Source organism: Curcuma longa, chromosome 18, assembly GCF_044706935.1.
Source record: "Curcuma longa cultivar G26 ecotype Majalengka, Jawa Barat chromosome 18, ITB_CL_G26_1.1, whole genome shotgun sequence".
Classification (NCBI taxonomy): Eukaryota; Viridiplantae; Streptophyta; class Magnoliopsida; order Zingiberales; family Zingiberaceae; genus Curcuma; species Curcuma longa.
In genome coordinates this window covers 2,268,751-2,284,606 of record NC_133878.1, presented here as the reverse complement: position 1 = coordinate 2,284,606, position 15,856 = coordinate 2,268,751, and the positions used below count along the sequence as shown (strand labels likewise).

Here is a 15,856-nt window from a genome sequence, read left to right as displayed (position 1 = left end):
TTGATTTTTTTAAGGGTGATAAAAGATGAAACCGTCACCTTAGCGGTCCCTCCAGAGCAGTCTCACATACTCTCGAAAGGAATAAATTACGGGGGCTTATTCGGTATTAGCCAAGTGGCCTTCCTAAATAGGGGGTACGAGCTAATTCAAATTAGTATTTGCATTTGTCGGGAATCGAACAATGTCTCACTGGTTGCAAGTCCTATCCAAATATGAATTGGGCTAAATCTGTGGGCACTAGCCTAGACAGTGTGGGTGCATTGGGTTACAATCTAGTACAACTCAATAATTTTTAATTTAATATATTAAATTAAAATTTAAAAAATTAAAATGGTCTAGTTCAGTCTTACTAATTACCTTAGGGCAGTTGAGAATTTTAATTACGCCATTGTCTGCGGGAGATTATGAAGATATATGGATTGATTGCAAGAGAATTCAACTCTTAATAGACAATGCCTCATTGGTAACAAGCCCGGTCCAGAATACCAAATCGGCTAGAATTCAACCTTGTTCATCATTTTTTTAGTTGATTTTTTTTCTTATTATAGATTATGAAGATGGATCTTTGGGCACATTATGTGTTAAAGTTAAGAGCAATGATACATTATATGAAAAATGTAACATGAAATTCAACATGACATACTCTATGCAATGGGTCCCACATCCATGCAATAGAGCTCCCATCCATACAGTTGAGTGTGTCATGTTGAATTTTATGCTACATTTTTTATGTAATATATCATTTTTCTAAAATTAAATTGTACATTCTGGAAGCCAATTTTTTGTTGTTGAGAATTTGTAACCCTCTATGACTAAAACCTTATGAAAAATTAATAATAGATATTCAATTTTATTTTTTTTTAAAAGGTAAAATTTAAAACAGAAACAATCTCCAGTAAGCAAACAAAGAACACACTCTAAATAAATCAGACAAAGTACAAATAAAAGTGAAATAATTATGTATTCTGATAATCCAGCACTGCCTCTCTCCTGGCCAAACCTAGAACACGCCAAGCCCGACCACCAGCAACCCCGCGCATACCACGGCGGCGGCGTGCACCGGCGACAGGATTCCGGCGTTGTTGTTGTTATTGTTGTTGTTGTTGTTATTGTTGTTTGTAGGCGCAGGAGCGCTGGACGCCGGCGGCGGTGGCGAGGCGGTGGAAGAAGCAGTGACGTTGACCTGGACTCGCATGCCGCTGTTGCAGTGGTTGGAGATTCCGCAGATGAAGTATCGCGTGCCGACCCCGGAGAGGAGGACGGTCGTATTGCCGTTAGCTTGCTGGCTGATGGGGTTGCTGCTGGAGCAAGCGGTGTAGTCGCCGGCGTTCACCTCCTCCACGTTGTGCTGCGAGCTACTGTACCTGAACTCTGCACAATAACGCATCATTTTAACTACCTTAATCTCTTGAAAAAGGACGAATTCAACTTTTGATTTCCAATTTAACTAATCAGCAGAATTTCAGTCCGATCGACTTGGTTTTGCAAAGCGGGGGATCATTAACCAACCGAGGATATCGCCGGTAACGAAGGTTTGGCTGGCGGCCCATTGATCGTAGTTGACATTGAGGTTCCAACCGCTGGAATCGCCGACGATGTGGGTTATCCCGGAGGCACACGAGGCACAGCTGATGACTAGGAGAAGCAAGCTCAACGCCTTATCGCTGCTACTCCATTTGCCGACCGCCATGTTGATCTTGAAGACGATCGGAAGAGATGAGAGATGAGAAAATTGAGAAGGCTAATAAAGCACAAGGTTGCTCTATCTCGAGAGAGTGGAGGGTTTCTTATAGTTGGCTTTAAAAGCTTGATAAACCATGTTTTGGAATAACTTGTAGCCTAGTCAAAGTGAGTTGGTGCTCTCGTGAAAATCTTTTTAATTGTGGGGTTTGGTCAAAAGCATGAGTCACTGTCTTGGATACATGCATTCAACGATAACAATCTAGGGTACTGATACTATGATAAATAATTTTTTATATTAGATAGATAATCTTTTTTTTATTCACTTATCTACTAAATTTTTGAAATACAATTTATGTATATTTAGAAATCAACTTCTATGATATTTATCGATATTGAAATTCAAATTGTTCTCTTAATTGATTCTTCGAGTATTTTACGACTACATCGCGCATACAAAGAAAAAAAATCTTTATTTGATATAAAAGTGAAGAAAAAGTCCCATATTTTATTTGACATATTATAAAAAGGAAATCATTGACCAAACAAATAGAAAAAGTCATAATCTTTGAAGGTAGAATTATTTTATGCACACCTTTTTTTTTTTTAATAAAGTTGTAGTTAAAAGGCCATCCACAATTGTAGACGGGTCAAAGGTTCCCTCCAAAATTGGTTGACTTAGGGTGAAGGATTAGGTTTGGTTTGTTTGGATTCACCTACTCCCAAAGGATAAGCCTTCAACATCAATGGGCTCCCTACATATGTGCACATATGCTACATCCTTTTCTTATTTGTTTTCTTATGCTTTTATCTTTGTAAAAATTAATGCATTGCATCAATGTGTGAGGGAGGTTATATTTAGGAACGTGACCGAAGAAATAATCAACGTGAGAGATTATTTAAATTATATACATAACAATTGCATTGCATCATATGAATATAACTAATGTTGTTGTAGTGTGTTTCTTTATATAATTGTTATTTTAATTGATAGTTGATTGGATAGTCTTCCCCCTCTACCTAATAGATTAGAGAAAAGGTTTGAAAGGTTTTTTTAAATTCTTTTAATATTTTTTAAGGAAGAAAGATAAATATGAAAAAATAATGACAGAGTTTTTTTTTCTTTTCAAATTATAGTTTTGTTTAGTGCATCTAGATAGATTTGTTTGTGTTGATTTTGTCTCTTGAAATGTTCAAATCACTAAGACAAGTCAACTTATATTTGTTTGGTCTTTTAATAGTTTTATGAGTAGTCTTTTTGACAATAATTTTTTTTTTGTTTTTGCTTAAAAACTCTAAATTTCTATCAACGGATAAATCATATATACGATCTACTTTTTACCATTTGCATATTCATCTTTATTTGTTTCTAGAGATAATTGATTTTCTAATTAAACACAACTTACATGCATGGATATTTGAACATTCTCTACTGAGTTTAGAATTTCGTTCCAGTGGCTGTCTTCCGACCTCCACTTGGGGATTTTGTACAGTAGATTTTTATTTAACAAGAAATTTTCATTTTTTTATTAATAAAGTAATTGATTTATGAAAATATTTTTAAAAATAAATTAATTTTTGTTTATTTTTTTTTTGAGGTACACCGAAAATCATTTTCTCTTTCAAGTGGGCATCTCGGTAGATTGATTGGTTTGATTTAACTAGGTTAACTAAGTTGTTTAGTGTTAGGACTTTGTGAGTTAGAAGGAGAGTGAATAACTTTGATTACTTCGTCTTGATTACTTGCTTGTCATTTGAATGCATAATCAGAAACTTGAATCAAACTTGATGTCATATACACGACACCATTGGTTTTACTTGGTTCATCACCTCCCAAGGCGATTACGTCCAAAGCGGCCTAGTCCTAACGACTATCACCACTATCTTTTTCTAATGCATGAGCATTCAACAACACAATTAATTTATGTCTTTTGATACAGCTATATTCTCTTTTGAATTGTGATGTGAGGCTATCAAACTTGATGTCATATACACGACACCATTGGTTTTACTATCACCTCCCAAGGCTTCCCACTTCTTTTTCTAATGCATGAGCATTAACAACACAATTAATTTATGTCTTTTGATACAGCTATATTCTCTTTTGAATTGTGATGACTCGAGGCTATCAACCTTCCTTTTGGGTCTTAAAGAAGGATGATTGAAACTATCGTGACAACTCGTGGCTTCCTGACGCGGTTAGTACGATTGGATTGTAGCACTATGGTTTACTTGAATTGATCGTTAAAATTCTAGAATTGATCTTTTATTTATTTTAAAATTTTAAAATTAATTTTCTTTTTTTTAAATTATTTTAGATTTTATCTTTTTATTTTTTTATCTTTTCTTTCTAAACGTGTGTTTAAACTTTATATTTTCAATTTTTTTATTTTTTTCATTTTTATTTTTTCTTATTTCTTAGACTATTTAAATAGGGTTAGGGTATTTTTTTTTTCCATTTTAATTTTTTCTTATTTCTTAGACTATTTAAATAGGGTTAGGGTTCTTGTAAGAGACGTGTTTGGTTTAATAATATTTTTTGACAGTACTGTTTATTTCCTTATCTTTTGATATTCTTCCGAATCAACAGGTTTTAAAAAATTATTTCTGGCATTCGTAGTCGATCAACAGAATTAATATTGTTTGCAGGATAATCACTATCCCGCCTAGCATTAATTGGTATCATAGCTCTTAGATCCCATAAATAGTCATCGTGGTTGTGATTGTGATCATGACAAGTAGGTTTCGGCTGAGGAAGCCTCGCATTGTGATCATAGCACTTGAGACAAGATACTTGAAGATCTACAGGGACAAGTCACAGAGTTATTCCAACGTTTAGTAGCGCAAGATCTTGAGGTACGCGATCAAGGTCGTGATAGACAAGTTTCGGTTGAGGAAGCCTCACACTGTGATCGTAGTGCTTAAAATCTTAAAGGTCGTAAGTTATTTTCTTTTTTCTTGGATAAAATTTTTCTTGAGAAAGATATGGACGACAAGATCGAAATAATTGATGATCCAATTTATGACAAAGATGAGACTAAATCAATTAGCCAGTCAATATACGATGAGGTACTTTATGATGATGATTGTAAGATTTTGATCATTTGTGAGATTTTATATGACAAATTATTTGAGGATTTAATGCATGTTTCGTCAGAAGCACAACAACCGCCCAAAGATTAACTGAGTTAATGTCAGAGAATCTTCCTCCTGTTCTACCACTTACAAGATGACTTTTGATTTATCAACACTTAAGGATTTTTGATCTTGAAGACACTACCCTGAACTTGAGTGTTGGTTCAAGGAGTACTAGTCTGTCCCTAGAGTTTCGATGTTTGATAATACACCTAGCTCTGATCTGTTTGACTAAGGGTTGATCCAAATATGATCTAATATTTGGATGTGAGTGAAGTCTAGTCAGGTCCAGGTTGACTAGAAGACTAGCAAGAAGTCCTAATCGGGTACACTGGACAAAGAGAAGTCCTAGTTGAGGCTAGGTAGGGAAAGTCTTAGATGGAGGCTAGGTAGAGAAAGTCCTGATATGAAGGATTGGGTAAGGAAGACCTGGTTTGGAGGATTGGGTAATGATACGCTAGGATTTTATGGTATTTTGTTGATTCATTTTGGGTTTTATTTTGGACAATTAAATGTTTAATCAACATAATTGAATTACATTTGTGACATGGTCTATTTTTAGATGATTGATATAATTTCTGCAATTTTGATGATTAATTTGGCATTAATTGAGTTTGGTTGTTTGTAGGGTCCAAATTGAACCATGATCGAGCTAATTGGGACCAAGTCAAGTCAAATTCTTTTGAACCGAACTTCATGATCAAGATTTGAGTTGATTGGGATCGAACCGGAGTCGAATTGGGATCGAATTGGAGCTAAAACGTCTTGATTTGAACTGAACCGGCGCTGAACCACAAATAAACCCGGTTCAAACAGTAGCAGATCGGCTGATTTCAAATTCATGTTATAACGAGGAGTTTCACTGTAGCACAGCGTCGCGATCACTGTAGCGCCTTCGTCCCGCGGTTTCTCTTCTCGTTTTTCTCTCCGTTTTCCGTCGGCGATCTTCAGATCTATTTCTTTCATATCGATTTCTAGTTTCCAGAGACGATCTAAAGCATAGTTTGGAAAGCAATTGGAGGTAGAATCGCATGGTGAGGGTTTCACCAGAGCTCGGTTCCGCTGATTGAATTCGGATCTAGACATCCGGATAAGAATCCAGGCACACGGAAGGGTCTATATAAGGGGCCTCAGTGTGGAGCACCAAGCCAACCATAATCTTCACTACTCTTCATCTTGCGGTGTTGTCGAACGTGATCGACGTCTCACTTGTACAACTAGGGAAGTTCCAAAAGGAGTGCATGCGCTTAGGACTTCCAGATCGGCTACACAGGTGTTGTTCTTAATTTTATTTCAGCCTTACAATTTGTATTTTCATTTATATATATTTTGAGACTATAAGATGAGTTTCTCCGCCTCCGGACAAAGATTTAAAAAAGAGACTATTAGTGGACGAGCGCATTTCCCTGCATAGGCTTTGGACGTACTAATCCTGGGGGTTTAGGAACCAAGTAAATTTGTGTGTCCCTATTTCTTTATCTAATCTGCTATTAAGTTTCTGTATCAGTAACGAATGAAAATTACGAGCGCTATTCACCCCCCTCTAGCGTGCCCATCGGTCCTACATCAAGGATGAGTTCTTTTCAACCTAGGGTGTCTGATGCAGGAGAATCCAACAATATGATTAGTTTATACCTTTTGATACAACTATATTCCCCTCTGAGCTATGACGAGAAGAACTCGAGGCTACCAACCTCCCTTTTGGGTCTCGAAGAAGGATGATTGAGACTACTGACAAGGAAGATGATTAACCCATGGTCTCCTAATGTAGTTGGCACAGTAGGATTGCGATACTATGGTTCACTCGAATGGGATCATCAAAATTCTAGATTTGATCTTTAACTTTTTTTATTTTAAATTTTAAGATTAGTTTTTTTTAAAAAGAATTAGTTTATATTTTATCTTTTTAATTTTATTAATTTTCTTTTCTAAACGTAAAGTAGATTTTATCTTTTTATTTTTTTTACTTTTTTTGTTTCAACTTTTCTTGGATTATTTAAACAAGATTAGAATTCTTGCAAAAAAGAAGTTTGATTTAATAATATTTTTGACAATGTCATTTATTTCCCTATCTCTTGTTATTCTTCTGAATCAACAGGTTTTAGAAGATTATTTTTGACGTTCACAGTCGAACCAATGGATTCAATATTGCCCACAAAATAATCGCTATCTTGCTTGGCATCATTCACCTACTTGGATACCTTTCAGAGGTGAAGAAGTCTCTTACAAGTTGTTCTTACAAACAATACAAGCAAATACAAGAGATAAAAGTAAATACAATGAAACTAATCTACTTTACACAAATCTTACTTTAAGCGCTTTCTTATTGCTTGGAATCACCTCTTATTGGTGTGAAAATGCAGCAACACTTCATACTTAAACTTTCAAGAACCGGCTTCTTCAAGTTTCATCGAAATCCTCATTTATAGGGTTGTTGTTCGATTGATTTTCACTTATCAGTCAACTGATATTACACATAAGTTGATTGATTCATTGTAGATTCGAACGTTATTCTAACCTGTCAGCTCAATGATTCCATCTACTTTAGCATCAGTCAACTGTTACCTAATCAGTCAAATCCTGTAGTCGAGTTTTGAATATTCTGTTTGCTTGAATAATGACATCGATCGATTGACCATTATCAACTATTATCAGTCAAATCCTACATCACACATGCAATCCAACCCTGTCCCGAGTGGGCTGTGGACGTGGCCGATTGTTGATGCCTGATCCGATTGGGTTGAGGTTGCGACCAAACGTAAGTAGTCTATCTCCCAAGAATAAATACATAATTTGACATAAGTGGTCTATCTCCCTCAAATATGCTAGAAACTCTAACTCAATACACTTTAAATTCTGTCATATTATGTCAATTTTGATAAACTTAAGAACTTAATTCTTATTGGCATATTATAAAAATCTTCTAAGATAATATTTAAGTTTTCATTTTCAAGATATCACAATACCTTGTGAAATATCAACTTCACCATGGTTGAGTTAAATATTTATCCAATTAGGGTTGACACACCCTATACCCATATAGTGTGAAGGGATCACTCTCTTACGAACCCAAAACCTATTAGAGCTCTTTGGGTTTACTAGGTATTCACTAGGGATACTTTCTTAGATATCTTCTTAATGCCTTTTCTAGGTTTTTTAGAAGCCGTAGTCATTGTAGCTTCATTAAGGTCAATGCAAGGGATAACCTCCCTTGTAACTTTGACTCCACTCCTAGACTTAAGATTAGTTTCATAAGTATATGGAACTCTATGGTATAATAGCATACTCTCCTTGAACTTTGGTTCATATCCTAAACATTTCTTGCCCTTGGATAGTTCTTGCTTATCTAATCCTAGATCTTGTTCCTTTGACTCTTTAAATATATTTTTCATCTTTCTAAGAGTCTTTTTTTATTTTATCAAGTCTTGATCTAAAGACTTGATTTTATTTTTCCAAATCATTAATTCTAGATTTTTCATGATTTCCTTAGATATTTTTTTCTAAGCATACGTCTAGTCTTCTTAAGATTTTTGTCTAGATTTTTCATATCCTTAGGTGGAGTTGTTATAACATGATATGACCTCAAATTATCTTTATAATTATTATATTTTCTATTATTATGATAATAAGCACTAAAATCATAAAGCTTATTTCTAATATATTTGTTTTCATGATATAAGGACATTGCATTATGAAATAATTCCTTAGGTTTGTCCTTAGGAGCTCCCCCTTGATTTAAGCTTCCTCCTTTGTTCTTATTTGAATGACTCTCCCTTGAACATTGATGTTAGTAGTGTCCATTTTGATTATATGAGAAGCACACAATGTGCTTCTTGCCTTTGCGTATTATGGTTCTGACCTCCTTTGGCTTCTTCTTTGCCCTTGGTATCACTTAAACCTTCTTGTTGATCAATCTTAACCATTTGCTCATACAATATCTTTTTTTTCTACACTCAAAATAAATAATATAATTCTTATCTTTATTGCATGAAATTGATATACCTTCCATACTCATAGGGGTGACACATGGTTCCTCCTAGTAGGCTCTAGAAGTTGAGGGTTCCTCTTGTTCCAATGTCAAGGATTTCTCCATCTCAATCCTTTAGGCGGATGCTTCAACTTCCTCCTCGGATGTTGTGTATCTCTCAATCTTCGAGTCCTCTTGCATAAAGTCAACGAGTCTTCTTCTTTGGGCTCATCTTCATTTTGTGCTGATGAGGATGGATCTTCATAAAAGTCTATCAATTTACTCCATAGCTCATTTGCATCCTTGAATTTTTCTAATTTACACAAAATATTGTTAGGTACCAAATTAACTAGAATTTTGGTTACCTTGTTGTTTATTTTAGAATTTTAGAGTAGCTCCTTGGTCCATTTCTTTTTATGAGGAGTCTTCTTGGCCATTAATTGGGGCTTCAAATCCCTCCATTAGGATGAACCAATCTTTCATGTTCATTATGAAAAAATTTTCATCCCTTGTCTTCCATTGATTGAAGTCTCCTAATCTCAAAGGAAGTGGAACTCGAATGTCGTATTCAAGTCCATCTTTGAACTCCATTTGACCCCTTTAAAAGATGAGACTTTATTTTCTACCTTTAGCTTTTGTGCTTCGACAAAGGTTAATCCAATGAAGAGTGACCTTGTTCTGATACCACTTGTTGGAATCTTACGAGCTAGAGAGGGGTCGAATAGCTTCGATCGCTTCGTCTCGATTACATTCTCGTTATTTGAATGCGCAGCAGAAAACTTGAATTAAACTTGATGCCACATGCACATTGGTTTTACTTAGTTCACCACCTCCCAAGGTGACTACATCTAAGGCCTAGTAGTCTTAACGATTACCACCACTATTCTTCTCCATCTTGGATATCTTCTAGAGAAGGAGAAGCCTCTTATAAGTTGTTCTTACAATCAAGACAAGCAAATATAAGAGATAAAAGCAAATATAATAAAAGTAAACTACTTTACATGAATCTCACTTTGGGCATTTTCTTATTACTTGAAATTGCCTCTTGTTGGTCCAGAAATATAGTAACACTTCGTACTTAAACCTCCAAGAATAGGCTTCTTCAATCTTCCTCGAAATCTTCTTTTATAGGATAGTCGACTGATCTTATCGATCAATTAATTGATCCACTATAGATTTGAATGTTATTCTGGCTTGTCAGATCAACAACTCCATCTACCTCAGTATTAGTCGACTGATCATCACCATCAGTCGACTATTACCTAAATAGTTGAATCCTACAATCAAGTTCTGAATATTCTATTCACTTGAACAATGACATCAATCAATTAACCATTATCAATTAGTAGAGTATTTCCTAATCAGTCGTATCTTGCATCACATGTGCAATCTAACTCGAGCCCAAGTGGGTTGCGAATGTGGCCAATTAACGATGCCCGATCTCATTGAGTTACAGTTGCAGCCGATTAATCGATTGATCTACTATAGATTCAAATGTTACTCTGACTTGTCAGATCAACAACTCCATCCACCTCATCATCAGTCGACTGATCATCACCATTAGTCGATTATTACCTAATCAGTCGAATCCTGCAGTCAAGTTCTGAATTTTCTAATCACTTGAACAATGACAACAGTTGACTAACCATTATCAATCAGTAGACTATTTCCTAATCAGTCGGATCTTGCATCACACATGCAATCTAACCCAAGCCCGAGTTGGTTGTGAGTGTGGCCGACTATCGATGCCCGATCTCGATTGAGTTGTGGTTGCGGCCAAATGTTGAAGCCTGAGCCTAAGTCGGCTGATTACTGACTCTCGTGTGCTCCCAAGCACTGTGAGTTCAAAATCACACACATGTTCACAGCCGATTGCTCGAATGCTCACACGTCCAATTAGCTCGAATTCTGAGCACACTCTCGTGCACTCAGAGTGGGTTCTTGTGTGCCGACTCTTGCAGGCTCTCGAGCATCCCGAGTCTGAGTGAGCTCTATGTGCCGACTCCCACGCTCACTCGAGCACCCTGAACTCGAGCAACCCTAGTCTGAGTGGGTTGCTGGGCACTCGCTTGAGTACCCTGAGTTCAAACACGCCAATTACCCTTTTAGCAGTCGATCGCCCATTCCTATTAATTGATTGCTATCCCTATTTTAGCCTTTCCAAAGATGAAAACTCATCTTACCATATATTTGATTGACCTCAACCTATCAAGGCTTCCTTTATACAATGTTTGGTCATCCTTGATCTATTGAGACTTCACACACCTAATATCCGATTGTTGGTGCAATCGACCCCTAGTTAAAGTGGATAAAGTTGACTAAGCTCAAGTTGAGTTTCGATGTTTGATTAATATATTGGTTGAGTAAGAGTCAAGTAGGTCAATGTTGATCGAATACTTGACAAAAAAGTGAAATGCCTAAGTGGGTCATGATTGATTTAACACTTAATGATCGAAAGTCCAATATGGAGTTGACATGAGATGAAAAGTCCAAATACATCACAGTTGATCGAATAATTAGTGATCGAAAGTCCAACAGAGACTTGGCAAGTGAAAAGTCCTAGTGGGTCATGGGGGACTGGACACTTAGCGATCGAAAGTCCAATAAAAAATTGATACAAGAAGAAAGTTTAAGTGGATCATGATTGATTAGGCACTTGGTAGTCGAAAGTCCAATAGGGAGTTGGCATGAGACATGAAGTTTTGATAAGTCAAGGTTGACCATATGCTAGGCAACGGGCAGTCTAAGCAGGTCAAAATTGATCGGATATTGGGCAAAGAAAGTTTTAGTAGGTTAAGGTCAATTAAATACTGGAGAATATGAGAATTCGACTTTGGTAAGGTTGAAATAGGAGTATTAGTCGATTGATAGGGTATATCGATTGACTAACGGATGCAAAAACTTAAAAATATGGTCGCTACAGTAATTATGAATAGTATTTTACTATAGTATATTTGATTAATGGGTTAAATCAGTTGACTCATGGACACTATAGAAGCTCCAAAACTCATCTGGAAACTCAACTGATGACATCAGTTGACTGATGGTTTGGTCAATCGACTGATGACACTGTAACAATGAATATAAGCTTTAAAAATCGATTGAAAAACTCAACTGATGATGGATAGCAGTTGATTGATGTCGATCAGGAATCAAACAGAAGCATATCCATCGGGCTGTTCAAGTCGACTGATAACATCAGTCGACTGATGCTGAGATGGATGGAACCGTTAAGCTGCAGGTCAGATTGACGTTCGAATCTATAGTGGATCAATTGAGTGATGGGTACGATTAGTCGATTGATAGGTAAAAATTAATTCCGACCTAAAGGCTATAAAAAATGAGTTTTGAGGACTTCCAGTCGTCGATTCTTGGAGGTTTTAGGATGAAGTATTGGTGCATTTCAAGACCAATAAAGGCATTCCAAAGCAATCAATAGTGATCAAAAGCAAGATTCATTATTATAATGCATTTTACTTACATTGCGTGTTTCTATTTGTATCTTTCTTTTGTGTTTGTGTTTCTATGGAAAAAGATGTGTAAAAGGATTCTTCACCTCTGGAAGGTATCAGAGAAGGAGAAAGTTAGTAATGATAGTTCGTCTAGGACTAGACCTTGGACGTAGTCTCCCTAGGAGGCGGTGAACCAAGTAAAAAATAGTTTGTCTTTGCATGTTCTCTTTTGTTTTGTTTCTGCTGCATATTAACGAATTATAGATGAGCACACGAAAGAAGCTACAGAAACTATTAGTGCAGGCAACTGTTCAAAGAAACTACAGGCAACACTGGTAATCAAACTTGTATTTTGATGTCTAGCAAAAGGTTTAAAGTTAGATGCTATGTGTTTAATATAAGAGTTAAGTGTGCATGTCACTTAACAAGAAAAGCCCCAGATAAAAGACTAGATGAGCTGATCTGGCAAAGCACTTGATGGGTCAGCCGTCCAAACATCAAGTAAGGAAAGACCTGGTGGGTCGATCAGACACTGAGCAGAATAAGAAATCTAAATAGATCAACAGGACTAGAGATTTGGCAGGTGAGTTAAGATAAATCCTTGAGAGGTCTTTCCATTTCGAAAGACGGTAAGGATATATCTCAGTTGGGAAAATCTTAGGTGTTGATCTAACTGAAGAAACCAACAGAGGTTTCTTAGCCGAGATCATACAGTCTAAACTATTAGAAAATCCATGCATACATAAATTGTTCTAACTCTATTTTGCAGGATTACTATTATATTGTGCTAATTTTATTTTACAGATAAAATAAAGTTCTTCAAAATTTAAGGTGATCAATCAAACATGATGGTTCAATTGACCTATCCTTGCAGATAGGCACAAATCTGATCGAATCTAGCAAAGAAGGAAATAATGTTCCAAACGACTAATCAGAAGGATTAGTCGATCAAACAACTATGGAAAGTGCAGATCGGATGATATTGAATCAAGTAGCAAAGGAAATTCAAGGGATTCAGTCAACTTATTAGGTGGTTTAGTTGATTGGATAAGCAAATTTCATGAGATTGATCTATTGGGATCGATCTTGTGCGTTGCGCATGTTTACACATTTTGTAAACGTATGCAGCGGATAAAAATTAAATAATTACACCTAATTATTAAAACACATGCAACACATGCATACAGGATATAACAAGTATATGACATAGCTGGAAATTTAAAATTTTACAGAATAATAAATTATTTTACGCATCCCCGATAGATGACTTTGAGCGGGGTTGGCATCAATCGAGTCACCCTTGTCGAAGTTTCGCTTCTACTGGTGATCCACACCAAGTTCTCGTTTGGACGACTTCCAAAGTCATAAGTCACATCATCATCTGATGTGAACCGTAAGTATACGGTTGTCGTCAAGTAATAAAAAGATATCGAACCACAAGGACTGTGTATTAGCTATAGTGATGTCACTAAGATAGTTATCTAGACTCGGAGGGAAACGAATTGGTTGAGGATGTTGGTTGTGTGTGGTGAAGAAAGAGAGAGAGTTGGCTTGGGATTTATGGATGAGATGGATAAGTTTAGGATTTCGGTTTCACATCCATGCTAGGTGACATCCCTAGTTTGTGTTTGTTCCCTTATTCTCAATGTTTACCACCTTGTGGAGATTCTAACCAAGACACCAACTCGACCTCGTCAGGCTTTGTCGGAGTTAAATCATGATGTTCCAACGCTACGATTTCTAGTTCGGGACGATACACAGATAGCCTGGATAATGGCTCTCCCGCTGTCACCGGGCGCCCCAGCGTATACTACTGGTATACTACTCTCTGTCACCGAGCACCCAATTAAGGGATCCTTTCCTAGTCATCAATAGCCGCTAGCTATCCCCTAAGGGAGTTTATCACCATGTAAAGGTCACTTCGGAAGGTCCGGTTATAAGGCTTTCCTCCTGTCACGAGGCGCCCCGGTCATACGATCCTAAGATCCCCCTACACAATAATCTACTCCACTTAATCTAGCATATGTGCTCACACAAACATTTCATCAAACACATTCAAGGCACAATACACATGAAACAAAGGTAAACATTTCATTGAAAAGGGAAAATAACATAAACTAGTTCATACATCACCATCATCACATAGATGTTCATCCTAGACCCTAAACTCAGCGATCTACTCCATTACAAGAAGTTTACAAGAGGAATACATGAAAATAGTCATCCACAAGGAAAGGGAAGACTTATCTTTGAAGCGTGGTCACCCTCTTGAAGATCTTCTTGTTCCGGTGTAGGATGGACTGATGGAGATGAATGGCGAGGTGGATCGGCGAAGGATGGAGCGTTTAGGGCCTCCCCTAGAGAGGGGAGGCGCCGCCGCCAAGCCAAGACCAAGGGTTTTGGAGAATGACCCAAGATAACCAAAGATTGGGTTTGTTTCCACCTTTTATACTCACCCAAAACTGCCCAGATTATCCCTGGTTTACAAGGCTCCGCCTCAATGGGTTTTTCACCTAGTAAACCCAGTTTTCTTCAATTGGACCCTGAACCAAAGTTGTAGAGCATCAAATTATCTTCAATTTGGATGGTGCATGGACCGACTATAACTCCATCTGAGCCAAAAGTTATGTTGGTTCGAAGTTTGGTCTGCAGTTTGGGCAGAGCACCCAGCGTGGCCGCGGTCAGGAGGCACGGCCGTGCCATTTAGCACGGCCTAGAGCAGTCATCGTTCTGTACACCCTGAAGCAAAGTTGTAGATCTTGAAGTTAGCTACATTTTGGTAGGTGGCACGGCCCGTGGGTCCACTTGAGCTGAAAGTTATGCCTATTTTACTTTAAGTCTGCAGAACTGTCCAGAAAGGGAGACACGCCCCACACGCCCCCGTCACACGGCCGTGCCTAGTGGGCACGGCCATGTGCAGCGTGCCTATGGAAATGAGGCACGGCCGTGCCTTTTGGGCACGGCCAGTGCCTGTGAGGCACTGACCAAAGGCAGACTCGGGAAATGAGACACGACCGTGCCTATTAGGCACGACCAGTCTTGGCGCTGGCTCTGGAAATGAGGCACGGCCATGCCTTTTGGCACGGCCATGTCAAGCTGGATCAGGCTGAAGAAGTGGGCACGGCCGTGCCTGATAGGCACGGCCCCTGCTGTCGTCGCTCTGTTGGAGGGACACGGTCGTGTCTCCTGGTGTTACACGGCCGTGTCTAAGCCTGGAAATATGAGGCACGGCCTGGTAGGCACGACCGTGTTCTGCCTTGTTTCTTCTTCTCCTCCATTTCTTCGTGTTTGCTACATAAGAGACTCACCCGTGACAGTGAGCACGGCCAGTGTGAGCCTCTTTTCTCCACTATTTGCTCCACCATCAATAATGCATCATTTTAGCTCTAAATCACATCCTGTTAAGTAAAATATACAAAAAGTAGATCTCCGAGCAAAAGAGTAGAAATATGCAATTGTAAAAGAATAAGGTGTGATAAAGTGTAGCATATGCAATGAATTACAAGTAGATGAGCGTTAAAACAAGGCTAAAAATCATATATGATCTACGCTCATCACACCATCGATTACTGAACTCACTGTGAAAACTCGAGGAAAACCCACAGATTGAGGCATAATCGAT

General features: G+C 37.7%; 1 protein-coding gene across 1 annotated transcript; it reads right to left on the bottom strand.

The window, feature by feature from the left end:
- Positions 1-896: 896 nt before the first annotated feature.
- LOC141812191 (stellacyanin-like) lies at positions 897-1,777 on the bottom strand. Its single transcript, XM_074700224.1, has 2 exons — positions 1,510-1,777; positions 897-1,371 (listed from the first exon to the last, which is right to left on the bottom strand). The coding sequence occupies exons 1-2, from the start codon at positions 1,688-1,690 to the stop codon at positions 1,001-1,003; spliced, it is 552 nt and encodes a 183-aa protein (XP_074556325.1). The 5' UTR covers positions 1,691-1,777; the 3' UTR covers positions 897-1,000.
- Between the last annotated feature and the right edge of the window lie 14,079 nt (positions 1,778-15,856).

Excerpts from the sequence above, each read along its gene's own strand:
- LOC141812191 (XM_074700224.1), bottom strand. The coding sequence starts at position 1,690 with ATGGCGGTCGGCAAATGGAGTAGCAGCGATAAGGCGTTGAGCTTGCTT. Across the intron at positions 1,372-1,509 it reads CGTTACCGGCGATATCCTCG|AGTTCAGGTACAGTAGCTCG; the intron begins GTTGGTTAATGA and ends GTTATTGTGCAG.